General features: G+C 49.8%; 1 protein-coding gene across 1 annotated transcript in view; it reads right to left on the reverse strand.

Moving 5' to 3' along the window:
- PLXNA4 (plexin A4) overlaps positions 1 to 24,568 on the reverse strand; it is a 445,535-nt gene that overhangs the window by 108,746 nt on the left and 312,221 nt on the right. Inside the window, exons 6-7 of the mRNA XM_063397126.1 lie at positions 5,846 to 5,969; positions 2,517 to 2,670 (exon numbers count right to left, since the gene is read on the reverse strand). Of these exons, the coding sequence (XP_063253196.1) occupies positions 2,517 to 2,670; positions 5,846 to 5,969 (278 nt within the window). The remainder of the gene's footprint in view (positions 1 to 2,516; positions 2,671 to 5,845; positions 5,970 to 24,568) is intronic.

Consider the following 24,568-nt stretch of genomic DNA (forward strand, 5'->3'; position numbering starts at 1 on the left):
TGGTGGCTGAATTCATCAGGTAGGAAAGCTAAGCTCAAAGAATGAGTGCAGATATCCAGAATTTGGAGGCCATTAAAATACAAATTTGTCCTTAAAAGTTGTTCCATACTGCTGGTTCACTCAACATTCCTCAAAAAAAAGGGACTGTGGACATTCCTTCCATGTTCACTCACCCTAAGCTCCATTCTCCTCAGCCTGTGGCTGAAAGAAGCCAACTCAGTGTGAGAGATGTGGAATCCATTTCAATTCCAGAGGGATCCACCCATTTCTGTAGCAGATCCCTTTTCACCTCAGCTCCTCCACAGCATTTCCTCATCCCTTTTCCTACTGCCCCCAAGCTGGGCAGGCAGCTGCTGCTTCTCCCCACAACTCAGAAGGGGCGATCAGTGGGTGCAGCAATTGAAGTAATTTGGTGGGGAGGTGACACAGATTTAATGACAGATTTACCTGGGTGGCCCTTTCCTTGCTATTTATAAAAGGGCACAGAGTGATAGTACAAGGGGGGATGGCCTTAAAGTGAAAGAGGGCAGATTTAGATGGGATATTAGGAGGAAATGCTTCCCTGTGAGGGTGAGGAGCCCTTGGCTTAGGTTGCCCAGACAAGCTGTGGCTGCCCCTGGATCCCTGGAAGTGTCCAAGGCCAGGTTGGACAGGGCTTGGAGCATCCTGGGATAGTGGAAGCTGTCCCTGCCCATGGCAGGATGTTGGAATTAAATGATCTTTCTGGCCCTTCCAAACTAAACCATCCTATAATTCTATGGTTTCCCTCCTCACCTGAAAGATTCATTAATCAATGAGGCCAAAGCAAACTTGACAGTGAGTCACACGGAGCACCTCGTGCTCACTCACCCTCCTTGGGGCACACACACCCCACACACTTCACTGAACACGTCCTGCTGCCAGTGCTGGACTCTGCTGCCCGTCTGCTCTGACACGTTGAACCACTTTCCCAGAGTCCTGAACGTATTTCAAACCAGGATGTGAGGACTGGATGGCCCCAGGTGTGACAGTCACACATCCTTTGGTTCAAATCCACCTCTGGCACTGCAGGGAGGACTTGGTCCTCGCAGAGGCGCAGAGCAGCAGCTCTGAAGCTGATACAAGCTGCAGGTGCTCTGAAAGCAGATAAATCTCTCCCTCTTGTGCTATCTCCACCTTTCACTGTTATTTTTGTCTGCTGGTTGATGACAGCCTGGCCTGGGACAAAAGTCCATACCAAGGAAAGGATTTCTGGTACCTGTCTTGGTAAGCAAACGTGACACAGCAGGACTTGAAAGTGGTGACAGCCTCCTGGGAGCTTGTTTTGGGACTGCAGTGGAGAGCACAGCAGCTGTGTGCAGCTCAGGGAAAGCAGAGGGGATGGTGACAGTTCATGTCACCTCATTTTCTGCACTCTGAAGATCCCCAGAGGCAAATTTTATGGTAAATTTTCACAGGAAGCCAAGGACAAAAATTGGCAGCATCCTCTCTGTCTCTCATGAGGGTGATCACATGGTCAAGGTTTTTATATTAAGTCCCTGTAAAGAGCCACAGGAGTTCTTGGAATTACCCAGAAAGTTTGTTAGAGAAGGGAAAGAAAAAAGTGCAGGAAGTTGTGGGTAGGGGAAGACCCTTGGAGACAAAGTGTTCTTCTGTGCTGGACCACTTTAGGAGAAGGAGCCAGAAGCAACCCTGGAACAGCTGAAGGCCAGGAATTGAGACAGGAAGCTGAGCGCACAGACTTAAATCTGGGAGGAGCAGGGTGAAATTACAGAGGATTGCCCAGCTCTGCAGGAATTTCTGTCTGTTACACGGGATGGGATGTGCTCAGAGCCTGTGCCCTCGGTGTGTAACACCAGCCTGGCCAAAAGGAGAGGGAATATCTCACATCCACGCCTTGTCCTTGCTGGATCTGTGCAGCTGCCACTCGGTGGCAGCCTGCAAACACCTCGTGTCACACAGTGAGCACCTGAGTGCAGGTGCTGCAGCTCAAGGCTGAAACACTCTCAAATGCACACAGCTCATGCCCCGATGTGCTGCTGCTCCCTGGGCTTCCCATGCCCTCTCCTCGGGCTCTCAGGAGCCAAACCCTGCCCTGTGAGGATGCAGGAGAGATGCAGGGTGAGGATGGGAGGGTGTGGGCCTGATATTTTTGGGCCATAGAGATTTTAGCCTGCTGGTAGCTGCTGACTCCTTTCCCAAGGGAAAAGTTTCTTAGGAATGCTTCTTCCCGAAACAGTCTTGGCAAAACAACTATCCTTTCCCCAAACAATCTTTCTCCAGCTGGTGTGTTGGTTTTCTGCTTCTCAGAGAAAAACATTTTGGCTGTTTCTCTAGTTTGACCAATGGGGTTGGGGAGGTGTCAGTCCTGTTCACCAATCGTGTTAAGTCTGTATCAGAGCACCTTATAAAATTGGACAATTAAAGGTTTTTTTATGCCTTTTGCCTTCTGCAGTATTTGGAGTCTTTGTTCTTTCGCTCGTGCCCTACAGCGACAGGAGGGAGAGGTGCAGCTGGAGGGGCTGTGGGGTACTCACCATTCTCTGTGATGATCTGGGGCACCTCCTTGGCAGCTGGGGAGATGCACTGGATCTGGCTGCCCACCACCAACCCATCCATCTCCGACAGGTCCTCGAAGGTGCAGTTGACCCCCGCTGACAGCTCGGGGACGTTGTAGGTCTCCAAGACCAGCTGCAGGCAGAGACGGAGGGAGAGAAGGAGAGGAAGAAAAAGAGAGAAAAAAACACTCAGCCAAACCACAGAGCTGGGCCAGCAGGAGAGAATTACACTGGAGAGGTTGAACAAAGAGCCTCTTGGTGGAGAGAGCATCCTCCTTCAGCAGAAAGCAGCAGCTCGGGAGAGGGACGAGTGGGGAGGGGAGGGCACGATGTGCTGGTGCTGGCACAGGTGACAGTGCAGGGACACCTGCAGGGGTCCCAGTGCTGGCCGGGTGGGTGCAGGGCAGGGAGTGCTCGCTGTCTGTCATGCAGGTGTCAGGTGAGGCGGGGAGTCTTTGGAGCCAGCCCTGGGTGCCGGGGCTGCGGCGGGCCCCGCGGTTTCTGAGGAAGGTGAGGTGCTACTCACAAGAGGCACTCTGCAGACTCCAGAGAGACTGGAGCGCTCCAGTCTAACTCTCTACGGCCTGCTCTGCCAGCACCAGCACGGGGGGAGCACTCTGCCCTCAAGTTCCTGTGTGAGGAGAGTCTAGTTACAGCCTTCAGTCCGCCACAGAAAAGCCCCTGTCTCCACAGGCACAAAAAGCTCTCCTGCCCATCCCACCGAGGAACCAGTCGGCTCCTGGTGCTGTCCTGGGCTTCCATATGGAAAAAAAAAAAGCCAAGAAGGAGGATTTGCCCATGTTTTTGGAGTTCACAACACCCTCTGGCCTTGCTCGTGGTCATGGGGAAAGGAATCTCAGGGCTGATTTCCACCATGTCCATGCTTTGGAGGAGCACATTATGCTGCCAGTTTCCCAGACCAACAAAGGTCCTGCCCCACGGCTCTCCATCACTGAGGGTCCTGCTCAAAGGTCATGCCTGAACACAGAGGGGCACCCAGGGGACTCCTAGCACCTGGTAATTGGTGTAAATTAATTGTTTTTGTGACCAAACACTGGAGCCAACCACTGGGCACAGGCACAAATGCAGATGCTCTGCACACTTTCCTCCTCCCCGAGCTGGCTGAGGCTCTCTGTGAGGTGACAGCCACTGAAGACACACAGGTGCATGCTGAGGTGTTGTTCCTACCAGCACAAAGAGCAGGGGCCAGTCCAGGTGACAAAGCAGGACAGGATGAAGATGTGACACAGCGCTCAGTGCTCCCACACCCTGTGTTTTCCTCACTTAGGGAAAGGTTGGAGCTGTTTCTCCACACTGAGGACCATCAGGGAGAGAGGCTGAGCAGACAGGCCTTAGCCCTGGATGCCATTAAGCCTTTGTGAGATCAGGGTCATTTTTGAGCCATGGGAATGGCAATGGGAAAGGTGATTTTTTTTTTCAGATGGTGAAAAGGAAAAAGCTTTGGTTATTTGGATGGATTTAGCACTGAGGCTGAATCAATTCTCCCTGCCAGCAATGGAGAAGGGGAATCTGTCCTCCTTAACAAATCTCCCTCTGGGCATGGATGATGCAGGAGGAAGCTGTGCCATGCAGAGGGTGACACTGGTGGGCAGACCAGTGCTTGGCCACAAACTCCAGGAGCCAGTGCACACCCCAGGCAGATGAGAAGTCCTACACCCCACACTCCTGGGACAGCGAGGAAATCATGGAGCCTCCCCCCAGCAAGCAGCTCCTCTCAGAGAGCCCAGAACAGCAGCTCTGGGCTGAAACAGACGCAGGTAAGATTTCCCAAGACCTTGTTAGTGCCCAAAATTTAAAAGTGTGGCTGAGCACACAAACACCTGCTCTGCCTCCATGGGCAAGAGGTCACTGTCACTGAGGCTTTGCTAGAACTCAAGATCTAGCATTCTGGATTGGAGATTTGCTAAGGACACCATCAGCCCTCTGTTCCCTCCTGGTTTGCCCCTGGTGACGGGATGAGCTGGGTCACCAGTTTAGCTGGCACTGGGCTGAGACTTCCCATGCAGACTGTTGGGTAACAGATGATGGCAACTTCTGATCCCAGCAGCTCTGGGCTGACTCACCCTGGGACTAACCCAGAGGCAAAGGTCTCTTATTCTGTTTTCATTTTCAGTCGCCCCGAGCCAGCCAGTCCCCTAGGATTTATTCCAACATGAAAGAATTCAACAGCTACTGAGAGAATATGGAAAAGAAACCTTGAGCTCCCAGAAGAACAAAGAACTTAAGATGTCTCAGATCAGTTTTGTTTGAAGCCTGGGGAAAGTAAAGTGGCAGCAAAGTTAAGAGGCTGAAACAAAGCAGCAATGATTGGACATGCAGGCTTTGAAAGGCTGATTTCCTTAGCCCTGGAGAAATCCAAACCTGTCACCTGGAAGTGTCTGGCAGCTGCACCCTGAGCATTTCCATTTCGGCCTTTCAGGGTGTGGGGCTAATGACCAACTTGTCTAGAGATGGAGTTTTTAGGGCCTGGGTTGCCAACTTAGTTGCTGCCCAAATCAGCGTGGTCACAGAGTACTGGTAGTCTGAGAGAAATGGGGTTTTGTCCCCTTCTTGGAGCATTTTGGGTTCTCACCATGTCTGGTACTGCTACCACAAGTCAGGAGAGAAACCACAGACTGGTCAGGTCTTCAGCAGAGATTTCCTGATCAGGATCACCTGCTGCTCTGCCAGCACTCACTGGGTGGTTTCCTTGGCTGCTGACTGAGTAGCTCCAGGCCAGAGAGGTTAAACCTTGTGCTGTGGAAGGTGACAGGAGACAGCAGGAGCCCTGGGAGCCTTGGATTCCTCTGCACAGCATCCTGCCTCTCTGCTCTGCATGCCTACTGCTGGAGCAGGATGGAGTTCCTGGGGGCTTAGAAGGGGATATTTCTGCCCAAAATGATGTGAACTTGGAGCTCACTGAAATAATTCATATCATCCTTCACTTGGCTTTCCACTAGAATTCAATTTCTAACCATGAAAATGTGCCTTGCCCAAAGTTATTAATGAATTCCTCTCCCAGGGCAGCACACAACGCTTGCAGGACACAGAGTCCCTTCAGACCTGCCCTCACAAACAAGGAAGACTCTTCCTAGTCCATCTCTAGACTTCTAAACAGAGAATAACCAGTACCAAAACATGGTCCTGTGGCAAATCTTTCCCTGCGCCAGAGGAGTTGCTGGGGAAGTTAACGGAGTCTGGAGAACCTCCTGCTGCCAGTCCTTCCCACTGCTGCCAAATCCCTGGATCTGCCACGCTGCACGGGCAGGCTAAACCCGAGGGGAGGGTCAGGGGGTGCCATTCCTCACCAGAACGTTGTACTGGGACACGGAGATGTTGTTGGGGTGCACGGTGAGGCGGACGCACTGCTTCATCTCCGAGGCGAATCTGCGCGGCTCGCTGGAGCGCTCACACCGCTCCTTCCTCGTGCAGCTGGGGAGAGAGGGACAGACAGGCACAGAGTGAGCACACAGCCAGGCTGGCACGGCGGGGACAGCCCTGGGCTCTGGGAGCAGCAGTGAGGGTGGACAGAAAGGCAGCTCTGTGCTCTTTGGGACAGCGCTAGGCAGGGATTCACACTGGTGCCCTGGTGCGCTCCGGCTCGTGGGATGATGGAGAATATCCTGAGCTCCAAGGGATCCACAAGGATTATCATGTCCAACTCCTGGCCCTGCACAGAACATTCCCAAGAGTCTCACCACGTGCCTGAGAGCACTAACTCTGGTGCTGTCAGCTGGGGGAATGCTCAAGCACTCTGGGGAGTTCCAGGGAACCTGTGAGAGGAGGGAGGGTGATGTGTGAAAGCTCCATCCCCACTGCTGAAATTCTCCACTCACGCAGCAGGTCCAGCACAACCTTCCCCGGGCCAAACCCCCCAGCCCTCCAAACTCTGCTGTCCCAGGGCTTGGGACACCTCAGGCAGGGCTGTCCTTGTAGAGAAGCCATGCACAGCCCATGTTTTTTGATGTTTTTTGTCCCTCCTGAGAATGCTGCACACTTGCGGTGCCTCTGGGCTGCTGGTGCCTCACCTCTGGGATGGAGCCACCCCCCAAGCAGGGTCCCTGCAGATTAAGAACTCTTTTGCATCTGGCTTGAAAATGCCTGACTAGAGGCACTGAGAATTGAATCTTAAAAATCCAGGTGTTCCAAATAAGTGACAGCTCAGTGAAATTTGTGGGTGCACACACCTGGGCTGCACAAACACATGAAGTTCACACCACCTGCTAATTGCTGATGTTTTCAGTGCTGTCCCTACCCCTCATCTCACCTGTGTGATGCCATCACAGCCCAGAAAAGTGGATTGGTGGCTGTTTGCCCCGTCTCCACCCAGGTTTGCACTTGTTTAACATAAACCACATCTGTATTTCACTCCACACATGCTGCCAAGGCCACTGCTTCGAGGAAGGTGTCTGCCTGGAAATCCACAGGGTTAATCCAGAAGGACAGCTCCAGCTGCATGCCAATTACCTTCTGCCATTAAGTTAATGTTATGGACTTGCACAGGGTGTCTTCAATGGATTTTGTTATTAGCAGTGCTATTACCCCCCATTAAAACCAGCTATAAAGACTTAAATGTGGATGTTAAATTATTCACCTGCTCCCAGGCTTCAGAGTCTCACTTGTGAGAGAACCTGGGGGCTGCTGGAGCTCCAAGATCAGCCCTCAGCATCCCTACTCCTTGGAGCAGAGACTGCACCCTCGTGCACAGGGATGTGCACATGAGGATCCATGGAAACGCATGCTGAAAACTCAACATATGGTTAATCCAAATATTTCAAAGCTTGGGGGGGCCTAAAACTTTAGGGCTTGGCTTATGTCTAGTGACTGACTCTAGATAAAGTGAATACCCCATCTCCAACCCCAAATTTCTCCATCTTTGTGGCAGAGGAGAGTTTTGTATTTCCAGAGGCAGGATCCATAAAAGGATATTTTGGCCATTCTCAATACACTTTGCAGGTTTGAGAAAGCAAAAGCAGCGCTGCAGCTCCTGCTCTCTGTTCCCCAGGAGTCCTCGTCCCATTAAATCTCCTCTGGCACTGCCACATGCTGGATCAGGAATTTTAAATGGGCACTCTCCAGAGGGTTGGACCAATAGCCCATTAAATACCCCCAAAACTGCAATTCTCCCATGGTGGCACTAAAGCCAAAAGGCAAAATGCTGACCTGAGATTTTCCCAAGCACTTCCATAAAACTCCAAACAGCCACAGCAGCCCCATTAAAGCTCCACAGGGTGTGGGAACTCCTCTCCTGGGAATAGCTTGGAAGGGAAATCTTTTTGGGCTCAGAATCAAAACACAAGTGCCCAAATTCTTCAAGATGTTCTGTTACTTCTCATTTGTTTCCTCCAGCTGCAGCACAACAGAAATATCTGGATTTGCTAAAATTAAACAGGCAGATATCCAGGCTCAGTTCAAATCTATGGATATGGATTAAGCATCCAGGAATGTGGTTTGTATTCCCAATCCCACCACTGAGCAGGAATATAATAATCCACATTTTACCTTGCTGTTTGCAGGTCATACACATTTAAAGCATGTAATTTTTCAGACCAAACTCTCGCTCCATGTTAGACTGATGTGCCTTGCAGCCTTGATATCTGCCATAAGGTGAAAATAATGTCATCCAAATAATGAATTTATGAAAAACCAAACCAAACTAAGCCTGGGTTTAATATAATGTTAAGGCTGCTGTGTCAGGGTCTCAGGAATTAGGGACTGCCAGACTGAAAGCAGCTTCTGTACTTCCAAATCTGCTCCCTGCACTCACACACTGCAAGCCAGACTTTAATTACAGGATCACAGATTATTATTCCTTTTTTTGCACGGTGACCTCAATTCTGCCACTTCCTAACTTTTGACTTTCACTGTCTGACTTTTCCAATGCAGTTCCTCAGTTGGAAAAGCCCTGAATACCTGTGCCTAGTGCTGGAGTCTGATGGTGGGGGAGTTCTGCTGAGCTGGGCTCTGGGTCAGGGCTCAGGCTCTGGGGCCAACACCCCAGGTGAGTGAGCACAGCTCTTCAGGAATCAATTCTAAAGGGATGGAGCCACCTGCCAGGGGGTTTGGCAGGTTTGTGCATGCAGAAAGGAGTGATGGTGGCTCTTCTCCAGAGCATTTTGTCCGTGGTTTCCCCCATGACCACCTTATCTGTCCTAGGCAGGAGCATCCTGTGGGTTCACACATCACCCGAGGTGATGGATGCCCAGCACCTGCAGCTGAGGCTCTCCAGAGGCAAAACATGGTGGGTTTTCCTGTGGTGGATTACCCTGAAGGAAGGGAGATTTGGGTTGGATCTTACAAAAAACATTCTTTACTCAGAGGGTGGTGAGGCCCTGGCACAGGTTGCTCAGAAAAGTTGTGGCTGTCCCATCCCTTGACGTGTCCAAGGTTGCAGGAGGCTTGGAGCAACCTGGGATGGTCCCTGCCCATGGCAGGAGGTGGAACTGGATGATCTTTAATGTCCCTTCCAACCCAAATCCTTCTGTGATCCCACAATTCAGGTGAGCAGAAAAAGACACCTGACACAAAGAAACCTTCCCCCTCCAGCCTTCCTCTGCATCGCCAAAAATGTTCTGCCCTCCCCAAAGAGAGGAAGAAACAGCAGAGGAAATTGTTCCAACACGTGCAGAGGGAAGTCCTTCCCTCCAGCACCAGTCTCAAATCCCTGGGTGGTGAAAGATGCAGAAACAGAAGTGACAAAGGACCTGATCACAGAAGGCGCCTGCCCAGAGGGGACATGGCAGCCCCAGAAGTTCAGCAAACTGTAAATAAAGGCAAATGGGACTTTTAATAAATTAGTACTTCCAAACACAAGATTCTGCCTATAAAAGTGGTCACTTGGAAGGCAGCTGCCTGCCCTCACAGCCGGGCTGAGGGAGGGATGATGGAATATCCCGACCTCAACTCATCATTTCTGTTGTCTCTGGTGACAGCCATTGTCTGCCCTGGGCCCCGGGAGCTCCTGTGGCTCTCACCTGGTGTGTTTATTATTATTTATATAGAAGAAAACCCCTTTTGCTGCCAAATTTGTTTTGATAAAACATCTGTACACCCAACTTTCTGAGGGTGTCCCCACACTGAGATCCCTTCATGCTGCCACATTCCCTAATTCCCTGCTGGTCACACCATAACTGTGTGATGTGTAGCTCCCTCCCAGTGGCTCCATGTTCCACTTCAGGCCCCTAAAAGAGCTTCTCCCACCCCTGAGCTTGTTTTGGCTGTGGTGCAGACACGACACTTCTCTGGATGTCTCACCAGCAGCTGCTCTTTAGTTTCCAGCTCTGTCTTTAACAATTCCAAGTGTCCTGCTCTGTCCAAAGCCATTGGCACAAACACTGAGGAGCTGCTCCTACCACTTGTCCTGGGTTGAAAAATGTAACCAAAAATGTGTGTTCTATTTTCACCTGTTGAAGCCGGTTGGGAGATATTGTTCTTTATCTCTTGTAACTCCAGGGGGGAAGAGGGCGATGCCTTCTGTTAATGGACACCTGATAACACCAGATAAGGCAGGGCCTCCTTATCTCTTCCTGCCCCCATCCTCCTCCCAGGGACATCCCCTGTGAATGGGCCATTGAAGGCTCTCACAGGACTGATAACATCACCTCATCCCATTGGGAGATGCTCCACCCAGCGGGAGGAGCCAAAGCCTTTCCATGGGATAAAACAGCAATCCCAAACCCCAAGGGAGCCTGTTCCCACTGGATTCCCAGAGGATGACTGGACCCTTTCCTGAGGATCATCTCTACTCCAACAGAGCCACATCTGTCACTGCAGGAGGACTTATCTCAGACTGCTTCCAACACCCTGACCAGCAGGGTGTCAGGTTTGAATTCTGAGTCTGTCAGTGGTCCTTTGTACTATTGCTTTTATTTTATTTTTATTTTATTTTTACCTTTCTTGTTGTTTGTTCTCTCTCTATTAAATTGTATTTCTGACTTGGAGTCTCGCTGGTTTTGCTTTCAAACCAGCACACCATTGAACCATGAGGAACGTTGTTTCCTCCTCACCTCCCATTAAGAATAAATACCACTGGTGCTCACCCTCTGCTCACCAGCCACCAACCAATTATTTTAATCACGTTAAATTAATACTTTCTGCTTCTCTCGCGCCTCTCCTCCAAGGATCTCAAAGGGCTTTGCCTGCAGCTAATTAAACTTCAAGATACCTCCACGAGGTTGGAATTAGCAGGCAGAGACAGGAAAGTGAGGCACAGACTGAGAGCAGGGAAAAGCCTGAGGTGGAGGTCCTGGTCTGGGACAAAAGATATCGCCATTAAAACCCTAAATCAGGGGCCCAAAGCTGAGGCCACACCCTGCAAACCCGAACTATCCCCCCTCTGGAGGCATGGGAAGGGTTCTTCTGCCTTGCAGGGACTTGGTCAAACCAAGCCCAGACTCTCAGACACATCTCCATCATCCTGGTGTAGACAAAAAAACCCAAACCACCACCCTACATGCATAAACCCCCCCCAACCCCCCCAAAAAATGACCTTTATTTTTCACCTGACCGAGCCTTGCTTGCTTATAACCATAACTGTTGAAAAAGGAGAAGATTTGGATCCTGTTTTATTTTTTTTTCTTCATGATTTCCCAGGAAACAGACTAAAATATCCAACTTTTTGAATGTGAGACCCAAAAAAGTCAGTTTTCTGGCAATGGAAAAGGTCTTATCTGCAATTCTGTTAATTAATAACAATTTTCAAGACAAAAGAGTGGTGATTGGATCTGATCAGAAATTGCTACTCAGAACAGAGTATTTGGGGGCTTTTTACAAGTGGTAATTAGCACACGATGATTTTTTTTTTTTTTTTTTTTATTCAGGGGAAAATTAAATACCATCAAAAATTTTTAATTCCCAGAAATAAATTCTAAAGAAATTAATCCTTTTTGGAGAAGCCTCACCATTTGCTGCACAGCAGTTTTCTTTTGATTCTGGGTGTTCAGGTGGGTTCTCAGGGAAGGAGAAGACCCTGATAAATCTGTGTTTGGTGGCAAAGCTCAGAAGCAGCTCAATGGTTGGGGTCATCCCAGGAATCCCAAATTACACCTTCCCACCACCTCCAAACAGGTGATTTGCTGGAACCACTCTTTTGCAAAAGGTTTTGACATTTCATCTTTCCTTTCTGGTTCTAAACAGTGACATTTCCCTGAGGGGATAAATCCTCTCACCCTCTGATGGAATCATCTCAGCCTCCCTTTGCTCACACCTTCCCTCCAGTGCTGGGGGTGGCAATCAGGACACCCCTGTCACACCAGTGAGGAGGGGTCACCAGGCCAGGGTGGGATATTTTGGTAGGATACAAGTTTCATGCTGGAATCCCCGTTTTCATCCCCAAACTGTTCATTCCTGAGCTTTTTTTGGTGTAGGGTCCCTCACACTGGGGCCCTCTACTTGTGCAAGATAAAGATGATGCCCCATCCCAATCCTCACCTCTCCCCAGTGGTGTGTTTTCAGCTTGGGCAAAGTTCCTATTCTTTTTTTCACCTTCTTTCATTTTCCCCCTTAAAATTCAACCTATTTCCTCCTTTTTTCCTCAGATCATCCCTCTGCCTCCCTCACTCACATCACCACCTCCAGTGATCTCCTTTCTAGGTATGTTGGATAGAGACATCCAAGAAAGAAAAAAAAAACTCAAGAGGAGTCTGGAAAAGATGCAGGGAAATTTTCAGGGAAATCTGATTTAGGTCTCAGTTGGAAGACCATGAGTAGCCCAGATGGTCCCACCCGACCTGGATCAAGACTGGGTAAGAGTCTTGATTTTCCATTTCCCCATCTCATCATCTCCAAGGGAAAATCTGAGAATTCCCAGCCCAGCCAGAGCCCACGGCAAGGCAGGCTGTACCTGCAGGCAAGAGTCAGACTGAAAGAACTGAGCAGATCAACAGATTGGGAATCTGAAATCTAAGAGGGGGTGCAGGCATGGCCTGGGAGCAGCTCTCCTTGTCCCTGAGGTGATTTGTGGATGTCCCATCCCTGGAATTTCTCCTGGCCAGGTTGGATGGGGCTTGGAGCACCCTGTGATGGTGGAAGCTGTCCCTGCCCATGGCTTTGAGGACTTTGAGGCCCCTTTCAACCCGTTCTGGGATTCTCTGATTCCTACCACACTAAATCATAGGAACAGTGACTTTTTGTCAAATCTCAGCCTTGTGACACACCAGAATTTTTATCCTTGGCAAAGCTGGAGCAGCACAGAACCGAGGAGGTGACAGAGGGGTTTCTGGCACTGCTGCAGCCTCCGGGTCTCCCTCTCTCTCCACAAAGCCCCAGCTTGTGGCAGAGGGTGACATTCCCCAAACTGGCACGGGCTGATGTCCCCCAGACCACCCTCGCAGCATCACCCAGGGGTGCCTGTCCCTGCCCCGCGGAGGGAGCGGGTGTTCCCTGGATCTCCCCGGGAAGAACAGGCGGGTCTGAGAGGAGATGCCTTTTGGAAGGCGATCAGCAGAGGGAGCTCGGCGGAAGCCAAGTGCAGACCCTGGGAATGGCATTTTCAGCCGGGACTGGGGACAGGGATCCGGGAAAGGGACCGCAGGACACAGATGATCGGGAGATCCGAGGTATCCGGCTCAGTCTCATCACTCTGGTCCCTCTTTCAGGATGCGATGCGATGTGACAGCTTCTTTCCTTACCGGGGAGAAGTTTTGGGGTTTTTTCCTTTTTTTTCCTTTCTTTTTTTTTTTTTTTTTTGTTTGTTTGTTTGGTTTGGTTTGGTTTTTTTGTTTTTGTTTTGTTTTGTTGGTTTTTTGTTTTGTTTTGGTTTTTGGGTGGTTTTTTTTGTTTTTGTTTTTTTGGCTTTTTTGTTTGTTTGTTTGTTTGTTTGTTTGTTTTTGTTTTTGATTCCCCAGTCAGAAAGAAGGGTGAGACAAGAACAGAGCAATTAAAGGAATCTGGGGATGGATTAGGAGGTTTGTTTCAGCCCAAGTCTGACCAACGTGCAGAGCCAGCTTTGGGACTCCTGAGGTGGCTTTATCACCGTGGGGAGTGAGGCTGGGGAAGGAGGGAGCAGCTGAAATTTGCCTTTCCCTGTGCTGGAGCCAAAGCAATTTTCTGGCTGGAGCCAGGAAAAGGGAGAAGATTCAGTCCCACTCGCATGTAAAGTTTAAGGTCAGTTTTAGCAATGTTTTGACATTTCCAGGTTCCCTCGGGGTCCTGAGAACAGGAATGCCATAAATGTCGAGACACAGACATAATTGACCTTAAACTTTACATGGCCATGTGGTGAACACCCCACTCCCTCCCTGCCCTCTCTGTTCGGCCTCCAGGCTGCCCAGGGCACGGCTGAAATTCAGCTCTCCCTGGCACCAAGAAGTTAAATTTGACCAACTGCCCAGGATACTCCATTCCGGGCAAAAAAAAGGGCAGGAGATGCTCCAGGAAAAGTGACAAATTTGAGATGGGATAATTCCTGGGAATTATCCAGGATTATTCCTGGAAAACCTGTCCTGGTAGCGAGGAGTTTTCTCAGCAAGTTCATGTGTGTCTGAGGAAGGAGTTGAATCCTTTCATCTTTGGCTCTAACCACAAACAGGCTCAACTCCCCCAAAGCTGCTTTTTTGGGCATCAAAGATGAACTGGGCAAAGTGGGGAAAAGCCACTGGGGGAAGAAGAAGCAGTGGGATTTTTAATGGGTGCTATTTGGCCACCAAGTGGCCTGTGGATTTTTTCAAAGAGATGTGGAAGAAGTAACCCGAAAAAAGCTGAAATTTAATCTTTTTGGAACTTTACATTTACCGGGGCAATTTTAAAAGTAATTTTTAAGGGACCTGCGAGCCACAAAAAGTTTCAGAGCACCATCCAAAGCTCACCCTGGTGCTCTTCTCAACATCCCAGCGGGGCAGACCAGGGGTGAAAGGCCAGAACTCCATCCTTGCCCTTGAGCTGCAGTTTGGGCAGGGAACCGCCGCCCTGCCGGAGCTGCCTTTCCCAGCGCCCCTGTCACTTGGCCAAACGGAGCGAGGCTGCTAATTGCTCTGCCTGCTAATCTATTCTAATGCATGGTAATAGAAGCCGAGTTTCTGCCCTGATAACTCCGCCGGCTTACGCTGCAGAGCCGCAATCCCCCCCGCCCGGCCCTTATCTCTGTCCCCAGGTGCGCTCCTCCCAGCATCGCGGCGATTGTGCCAGCCCACCCCGGAGCCCCACGGGGCGTGGGTGCAAGGGATTTACTCCTCCGTCTCCCGCCCTACAAAGCCGCAGACAGCCTCCCTCCCCCCCTGCCCTGCTGGAGGGGAGATTTCATGCCCCTGCTCCTTTCCCCGAGCCCCCCTCCCCAAATTTCCAGAACTGCGGGTTGTCGTGGCGCTGCTGGTCTTGCTGGGGGGAGGTGGGGTTGGAGCATCCAGAGCGATCTGCTGGAGAGCCCCAGGGCTGGACAGGGGTTCGGAGGTGGCCACAAGGACCAGCCCGGCTCAGGCATGGCTGGGGTGAGGCCAAGGGACCAGCGGTTTGGGCGTGTGCCTCTCTGCAGGCACATCGGGCGGCTCACTCGAGCCTGGGGTGGATCAACGGGAGCGTTTCACACGCAAATCCCTGGAAATTTGGGTGCTTTGTCCAGTGGAGGATTGGAAACGGTTTGCTGGCACGGGGTGATGGGGGAGAGGAGGGTGTGGGAATGAGGGAGGGGGTCTGTGGAAGGTGATGCTGAAATCCACTCCTCAGCCGGTTGTCATGGAAAAGTGGAGTTCCTGCGTGAATCCCAGGATCATGGACTCGTGGAGAGGCTTGGGTTGGAAGGGACATTAAAGATCGTCTAGTTCAACCCCCTGCCATGGGCAGGAACCCTTCCACCACACCAGGGTGCTCCAAGCCTCACCCAGCCTTGCACATTTCCGGGGATCCAGGGGCAGCCACAGCATCTCTGGGCACCCTGTGCCAGTGCCTCCCCACCCTCACAGCCAGGAATTCCTTCCTAAAATCCATTCCTAAAGCATTTCCTGCTGTAGAAGCAGCCTGAAAACCTCCAGCACCTGTGTGTGATGTCTGGAGGATGGGGATCTCCTGCCTCCGTCCCCTGACCCTGTCCAACCTCCTGCCAGGGTCAAAGACACAAGGAGGGGACATCTCTGAATCTGCAGGGTCTCTGCTTTGCTGCCTCTTCAATCAGCCCTCCAGGTCCTTTTGCTGCTGAACTTACCAGGCACAACACAAACCTGGTAGCTGAAAGCAGGAGAATCTCAAAGAACAAAAAATCACAAGCAGGAGGCAGAACTCGAGCCAAAGGCGTGAGAACTGCAGTCAGTCCACGGCTCTGAGAAAGGAATCACAGGGATCTGCCTGGAATCTGCCTTTTGCCACCTGCCCATGAAAGGCTGAGCTTCAAATGAAGATGGAAAAACCCCTGAAGGCTCAGCTGAAGGCTACCTGAGTAATACAAGCTCCTGTCTCTAAGGAGACAGCAAAATAACTTTTCCCACCACTGAATTCACTTAGAGCCGTTTTAAAGAAAATTAAAAGAAGAAGAAAGCGAGAAAAAGGGAACGAGGTTGGTAGATAAGGCAAGTAATTAATGAACAAAATTACTTTTCCCAGAGAGCATCCTATCATGGTGCTTCCTATTCATGCTAATAATATTTGTGAGTGTCTTCCCCAGAACCTGGGTAGATAACACTTACACTCTCCCATGCTCCTACATGCTCTCCTCTGCAAAGGATGATGCAAATAATCTGTTCAAGGGGGCTGCAGTTCTTTGTTCCTGGCCTGATTCAGAACACCCAAATTCTTCGTGGGAGCTTCTCTTGAGTGTTTCCAAAGAAATTAATTTGGTGTCTTCCTTGTCACTGTGGTCCAAATATCTGTTGGTCAAGATGATGGGAGGTGCCCTTGCCTTCAGAAAGTCAAATTTGGGGTGTGCTGCTCAGGGATTGGGGCTGATCAGTGATGCTGAGGCTTCCTCAAGAAGTGAGACCTTTCCTGCAGTGAGACCTGGAAATCCTCCAGGTGGGAGGGTTTGGTTTGGTTTGGTTTGGTTTGGTTTGGTTTGGTTTGGTTTGGTTTGGTTTGGTTTGGTTTGGTTTGGTTTGGTTTGGTTTGGTTTGGTGCCACTTCAGCCTTGTCTCTTGAAAGGAAAATGAGGATCTGTGATCAAGGAGGTTTTCACAAAGGTCAGGGAGCCATGGGAAATGCACTGTAAGGAGTCCCCACTCACACAGACACTGAATCCCTGCCAGCACCTCGTTTAATTGCTCTTTTGCTGTCAGCATGTGCTGTCCTGCCTTGGGGGAGCACAGCAAGGAGAGAGAAAACATTCCCACTCAGGATGGACTGATCAGGCCTGAACATTTTTCATCCAAATCTCCCACCCCTGGAAACCTCTTGAGCAGTTTTACCCAGAAAGGTGCAAGGCAGAGGGGATCCCACAGAGTTCCTCAAACCAGATCCTCCCAACCCACTGCTCCTTTTGATCTTCATCAATATCTCCATTTTCACACTGCTGATAAGCTCCTTTCCTCCTCTTTATCCACCCACCCATCCACCCATCCACCCATCCATCCATCCATCCTCCCATCCATCCATCCATCCACCCATCCATCCATCCATCCATCCACCCATCCATCCATCCATCCTCCCATCCATCCATCCATCCACCCATCCATCCATCCATCCATCATCCATCCATCCATCCATCCATCCATCCATCCATCCATCCATCCATCCATCCATCCATCCATCCCTCCCTCTGCCCACGTCCCCCAGCAGCAGAGCCTACAGTGGTGGGTGCTGTAACTCCAGTATTTGCTCCTGGCAGAGACAATTCCTCCCTCTGGGCTCAGACTTTTCTGCAGGAATGGCAAAATTTCTGCAATTAGCAGCCAGAAAAAAACACAGGATAGCACAGAGGGAGTTGCATCAAATCCCCATCACCATACAGACCTGGCATGGGCATCTCTCCAGCAGCTCCATGGCTCTGGTAGGAGAGGAGACTGTGCAGGGAACTGGGAAAAATAAGCCAAGGAACCTGTCAGCCAAGCCTGGCTTTCCCTGTGGGGTGTGGAATCAGTGGGATGGGATTTGCTACCTGAAGAATGCACCCATGCATCTCCACCAACCCCACCCAGACCATGCCTGAAGCTCTGGATCCATCCCTAAGCTATTTGTTTCCTTGGAGCAAGGAAAAAGCCTGGGCTGAGCTGGATGCACAGCTTTCAACAGGTGAACAGAGATCGGAAATAAAGGAAAAGCTGTGTTTCCATGGCAGTTTTCAGACCCTCACATGACCAATGCACAGGCTTTGGATCAGAGCTGGAGTTTCCCAGCTACTTAAAGCAGCATTTCACCCCAGCTCCCACAAAAACAGAAAAAATAAAAAAAAAATTTAAAAAACTAAAAAAAAAAAAAAAACAACAACAACAAAAAAAAAACACCTTAAAAAAAAAATAATTCTGCCTTTCACAGCTCAGCACCTTCTAGGAAAGGACAATTTGGGGGACAGAATAGTAAGAGGAAAAATAGAGCAAGAAGGATTTTAATTTTAGTCTCACTGCCTTACTCTGCCCAAAAACTCAGGGAACAAGCTGAGTTTCTCTCTTCCTCAGCCTCCTCTCGAGCTGGCTCTGAAGAGGGGTTTGGAGAGAGGATCCATCCAGAGCCGAGCCATAAGAAACAGAAGGACCTGGGCTCCAAAACACCCTGAAAACAATCCTGGCTTCACCCCTCTGGTAGTTTAAACAGACAGCCAAAAGCAATTATCATTATTGTTATTATTAATTTTTTTTTTCAGTTTTAACTATCATTATTTTAAGAGCAACTCTCCCAAACCAATCAGGTCTGGCGCCTTGTGCATTGCAGTTTTCTCAGGTTTGCCATCTTTCTTCAGAGCAGCAAGAGGTTTTATTGTTTCATATTATTCATTCTTTATGCTTGTAGGCATTTTGTTTGTTAAATAAATAGCTTTTTCCACTTTTCTCCGAGGGAGTTCTTTTTCCTGGACCAGCTGGGGGGAGGGGCCTTTTGGGTTTGCTTTGCAGAGGGAATCTGTTCTGAGATTTCCTCCCAAATTTGCCCTAAACCAAGACACCTGCACTTTAAGAACACGAAATTTCTGGGCACTGAGTGGTGCTGCTCTCTGAGCCAGGCTGCACTGGGGGATGTGATGGCAGTGACCAGGGGAAGAGGTTATTCCTTCTGGCTGAGGCAGTGCTACGCCACAGGCTGGGTCAGGAGTGATCCAGTGTGAGTTGGAAAAGGCTGGGAATGCTGAAGGAGGTAGGAATTCAAGTGCAGTTTCATGGTGCTGTCCCTCATATACGAGACATCTTCTCCCAGCGTGATAATTTGTGATGGACAAGAGTCCAACTGTGCACTTGAAGGGCAAAAATGTCCTGCTTGAAATCCTTCAGGATCAACATCCGTTCCAGAATCCTGGATTCAAACTATCCATCTTATGGGTTGGTGACAGAACTCAGGTTTTTAGTCGCACCTCCCAGTTTTTAGTCTCTCCTTCCAGGTAATAAGCAATAGGAGAAGTGGGAATGGCCTCAAGTTGTGCCAGAGGAGGTTCAGGTTGGATATCAGGAAAAGTTTCTTCTTTGAAAGAGTGGTTAAGCATTGGAACAGGCTTTCCAAGAAAGTAGTGGAGTCACCATCCTTGGAAATGTTCAAAAAATGAGTGGATGTGGCACTGCCTCTATGGTTTAGTGGGCAGGGGGGTTTAAGTCAAAGTTTGAGTCTGACAATCTTTGAGGTCTTCCCAACTCAACGATTCTGTGGTTCTGTGATGCCCCAGCAGTGGAGAAGGCTTTCATCTCAAACTGCAGGAGGGTCCTTGGTAGATTGGCAGATCCAGGGGATAAAGGGTGCTCGGTGCAGGCTCTGCCCCACCTGTGCCCCTTCCCCTTCTCCTGTTATCCATCCCTCCAGCCAGGGGTGTTGAGTGCCATTGGAATCAGGTGCTGTGCAGGAGGTGAAGGTGTTATTATTCAAGCCACTGGTTCCAGTGAGATTATCCAGCCTAATGGAGCAGCTTGCGTGGACCTCCTCTAAGCCTGAATTTTCACTGTCAGAGGATCCCCAGTCAAGTGGAAAATTAGAAGGAGAAGGGAAGAGGGGGTTGTGGAGGGGAAAAGGGAGAGGATGATTAAGTCCTCCAGAAATTAATTCATAACTAGAGAAATGGAAATAATAACTCCCCAAGCCGATGGACAATCCCCAGCAAACACATTTCAATTTGGAAGCCGGCTCTGCTGCCAGTGCGTCGTTTGCTTTCTGGCTCCTGCTGCTTCACTGATTTAATTTTCCACCCAAGGTGTTGACTTTGTCCTGGGATTGTGGCTCCTGCCAAGGCTCGAGTGGCTCAGAGCCCCCTCACTACCCCTGGCTGCCCAGCCTGCAGTGCCTGGTGTTGGGTGGGTCCAGTGGGGAGCACTGGCTCAGGGAAAGGCCTCACTTTTTAATTCTCTTTGGGTTTGGTTGTTTTGTTGGGTTGGGGTTTTTTTTATTTGTTTTTTCTTTCTTCTTTTTTTTTTTTTTTTTGGTTGTGTTTGTTTGTTTTGTTGGTTTTTGTTTGTTTTGTTGTTTTTGGTGGGTTTTTTGTTTGTTTGTTGTTTGGTTTTGGTTTTGGTTTTGTGGTTTTTGTGGGTTTTTTTGTTTTCTTGGTGTTTGGGTTTGATGGTTGCTTTTTTTTTTTTTTTTGGTTGGGTTTTTTTGTGGGTTTTTTGGGGTTTTTCTTGTTTTTTAGTATCCAGCAGGTTTAGAAGCTCCTGTGCAGAGCACACTGAGGCTTGGTGGAGTTCACAGCCAACACCAGCCTGTTCCACCCTGGCAGCTAAATCTCCTCTGGTGGACTGGGATCCCACACACTTGGGATCCACACGGGCAGGACTTGGTCAGAGCCTCTGGAGTGTCAAAGCTGTTGGGTGAAGCAGTTTCTAAGCACAGGGGGATGTTTAATTCAAAGCCAGCATGGCTTTATTTAACAGCAGTGACACAAACAGCAGATTTGTCCTTTGTTGTCAGAGGTATCACAGCACAGGTTCATAAATTGTTTCTTATGGCCTGACTCCCCAAAAACCACATCCTCAGCCATGAAAAGCCAGGCCTCCCTCCCAAAATGTGTGTGGGCCTCAGAAGTGGCAAAATGGCAGTGCAGAGCTTTTGGTCACAACCTGGTCCAGGGTTTTGTGTCCCTGGTCCAGGGTTTGGTGTCCCTGCCCATGGCACGAGGCAGGAACTGGAAGATCTTTGAGGTCTCTTCCAACCCAAACCATTCTGGGATTTTCTGATCCTATGCCAGGACTGTGGGTTCAGCTGAGTTTCCACATGAAATTGGGACATCAGGCTGGGTCAGATCAGAGGATCTCCAGCTGACCCTTCCATCTCAGGGGTTCCTGAGCTCGGAGACCTTCTCAGCCTGGCTGGGTTTGCCACGCAGCTGCCCCGAGATGGTCTCGGAATGGGGCTGGAGAGGGTTAACAATTGTTTACCTGATTCCCCAGTGCAGCTCTGTGAAATGTTACTGCTTCCCAGAGGCACAGAATACAATTTTGCCTTAAAGGTTAATAGTATTCGACTCACTGAGGGAAGAAAGGAGTGCTCAGGAAGCTCTTTCACTCGGATCCCAGCCTGCTGCACTTCAGGTGGTGCCCAGGGCTGGCCTCTCCTGGCCAAATCCTGCTTTCCTTCTCCTCCTGCTCTTTGGCAAGACAGATCTCTTTCCAGGGATTCAGAAGTTTCTAGCACTGAATTTGAATTAAAGGTACTACTCCTGACCTCAGGCAAGAGCCAGCCCCTTACTCATGAAATGCAAGTGGTATCTCTGTGCTTTGTGGGGATTTATCAACCTAAGAATGATAAAATCTCCAAAACAGAGGGGAAAGAAGCCCAATCCTTGTGGCAGGGAGAAAGCTGAGTCCTCACATGCAGAGGCCAGCTGAGCTCTTGCTGGGTCACTGCCCCTCTCCAAGAACACAAATTCACCAAGTAGAATTTGGGGGCACAGATGCAGGTCAGAGGATGCTGCACCCACAGCTCCTGGGAAGATGCCTCCATGAGGAAGCTTCATGTGCTTTAAGCCTCTCCCAGAAGAAAAGAATGCTGGAAAACAAAGCTGCTCCCAGTTTATTTGTAACCATGCCAGGTGCTGTGGTTCCGCAGCCACAGAGGGTTTAGCTGAGCTCCAGAGGGTCTGATCACAGAGTGCCTCACCAGGCAGAGGCTGCCTGGGTCCTCCCGGGCTGTGGGTGACATCCCACAGTGTCTGCTGCCTCTGGAGCCTGTTCCAGAGTGCTTGTGGTGGTCCTTGGCTGGATCAGCTCCTCACATTCAGTGCTCTCAGGCTGCCTCAGCACCCTGATCCTGAGGGGTGGCAGTCTCCTGGGGGGTATTTCCCCCAACCACAGCTGTGGGAACACCAGCTATGGGATGGATCCAGGGCTGTGTTTAATGGCCAGTGTGTGATTCTGAGGCACACACGAGGCTCAGGGACCTTCTGCTCCACTCCGTCTCCTGCCCTCTGCTCCCTGCTGCCTCCCCCAGCCCTGCCCTGGGCTCGGACCCCTCAAGGATCAGGCTGACAGCGGCCCTTTGCCCAGCTGGTAGCCACGGACAGAAAAGCAGGATAATCACTGGGACAAATACGAGCTGCAGGGCTCTGCCCAAGCTCCACGAGCCTCCCAACAGATCCATCACCTCCCCCAGCAGCTCGGGAGAGGATGTGAGCCACGAAAGGCAGCAGAAGTTAATCCTTGTGCTGTATAAACCAGCCAATAATATGCAGGACATTTCCTATTAACCGCCACGCATCCAGACAATTACTCTGATTGATTCCAATCAGGTTTAACACCGGGCTTTATCCATCAGCACAAAGCCTCACTGCCTGTTAATATCATGGGGAAAACCATTCCTAATGGAGGCTGCCAAACTCTACAGCATCAGCATTAAGCAGTCACAAGAATTGATGAAGCAAACGCAGCCTTGGGATGGCTGGGGGTTTGCAAACTGCATGGAAAGTGCAATAAAAAATCTATTGGAGCATCCATACAACACCAATAACTCTCCCCGTGTTCTGGATGGATTTCTGTTCTGATGGGAAGGAGTGGGGAGATACATGGTGTCTCCTGCAATGAGGATTATTACACATGTGTGGTGGTAGAGAGAGGGAGGGAGGGAGGGAGGGATGGATGGATGGATGGATGGATGGATGGATGGATGGATGGATGGATGGATGGATAATCTGGTTTATTCCCTGCTGCCTTTTATCTGGGTGTGGGAACCTTCCCCTCTGTCCATTCCAGCAGAAATTCTGTTATCTTTGTGTTTTCTCTTTTTTGACACATTTGCAGCAGGCAGGGTGACCAAAAGGAGGGTGCTGAATGTAAGAAACAGAGATATTCATGAACTTTAGAGACACCAATCAACTACTACTTTCTCAAGGTGGAGATGAGAATGATTTTTGTCCTCTGCCCCCTGTCCTGATGCCAGAAATCTCTGTGCAGCAGAGGATAAGGTGCACAAGGAGGATGATCTGCTTCAAACTGTTCACCCTTGAACAGAAAGCAGCACAAAAACATAAAATCATAGAATATCTGGAGCTGGAAGGGACCCTCAAGGATCATTGAGTCCAAAAGGAAAGTCCCAATGAGAGACCCTACAGGGTGAGAGCCATTCCAAAAACCACACTGAGCGCACCAGAGCCCTCCAACCCCAAACACAGCCATAAAACCTCTCCACAAAATCAGCAAAGCAGTGACACACTAGGACCAGCCCAATAGCTCTGCCTGTAGCAGCTCCTTGGGCCCCTCTTAGTTATTCACCCCAAAAATCTGATCCTGGGACCTGCATCCCAAGCCACTCCCTCTGTGTTTTCCAGGCTTCTCCTCCAGGATGTTTTCCAGCCCCCTCTTGGATGCCTTATTGATGTGTTGCTGCCTCTTCTATTAGGAAAAGTACTCCACAAGCAAATGAATGCCCGTGTCAGGGATTTCCCTGGTGGCAGTCTCAGGTGACAGGTTCACCTCCAGCCAGCCACTCTGCAGAATCCCTGTCCCACACTGATATTCCCTCCCCCAACCTGTGAATTGTTTACCTCCAGCATGTGGATTTGGCTGTTTTGGCCGTAATGATGAGATGTTCCTCAGCCTGCTGTTAAATAATACTTTAATTCAGAATCATGAGTAGGAGCTGGGGAGTTGTCCTTGCTCATCCCATGGCTGAATGTGTGCCAGTATGGATTAAAATCTTTCCAGCACTTTATCTCCTTGTATTTCCAGTTCACCAGCACTAAATTACCAGCACTGCATCTCCAGTAGATGTTTGTGATCACCTTTACACTCTGTCCTCCCCCAACATCAGCTTTCTGGTCACTTTTTCCCCTGACTTGATGAGTTTTCCCCCATTTTTTTGTCCCTCTTACCCAGCAGGGAAAATACCCAACCCTTCCAAAGTGCTATCAATATCACAACATATTTTTGACCAAAGTTGAGTTATTTTGTCAGATGTTGAGGAGAAAAAGGAATGGCAAACAGCCCAGAGCACTGATCAGAAAACCTGGTTCAGCTTATTAATTTAACACCTGGCATTGGCTGCCTTGTGCAGCAAGGTCCATAATATGGATTCCAAATAATTAGAGGAAGGTCAGGGGCAGGTACAGACCTTCTGCCTGCACTGAAGCAGCCAGCTCAGGCACAGCAGGTGGGAGCTGCTGACCTCAGATTTATGTGGGGCCTCATTTCTAGTCCGTGATTCAATATCTAATTAAAGCATGTGCAGCACCCATGGAGTGATTTGTTGGAGCTGCTCTGAGGAAGCACCAATTGGACCAGAACTCTGTGAGAGGAAAATCCCTATTCCCACCCAGGAGTATCCCTCTCTCTGGTGTCAAACAGCAAAATTGAGGTGCAAATTTTATTTTTTGTGTTTCTGTAATAACCTTGAATTGTTCCCTCTCATTTCCTGGGTGTTTAAAGGAAAGAATTAGAGATTTCTGCCCATGGACTTGCCAAGGAGGACAGGGATGAATTGGAATGCTCAGCCAGGCCCAGTCTATTAATTCCAGCCCTAATTCCTTCCCTAGGCCCAAAAAACCCCAAAATTCAGAGGAG

The sequence above is a fragment of the Prinia subflava genome, chromosome 4, assembly GCF_021018805.1.
Source record: "Prinia subflava isolate CZ2003 ecotype Zambia chromosome 4, Cam_Psub_1.2, whole genome shotgun sequence".
NCBI classification, from domain to species: domain Eukaryota; kingdom Metazoa; phylum Chordata; class Aves; order Passeriformes; family Cisticolidae; genus Prinia; species Prinia subflava.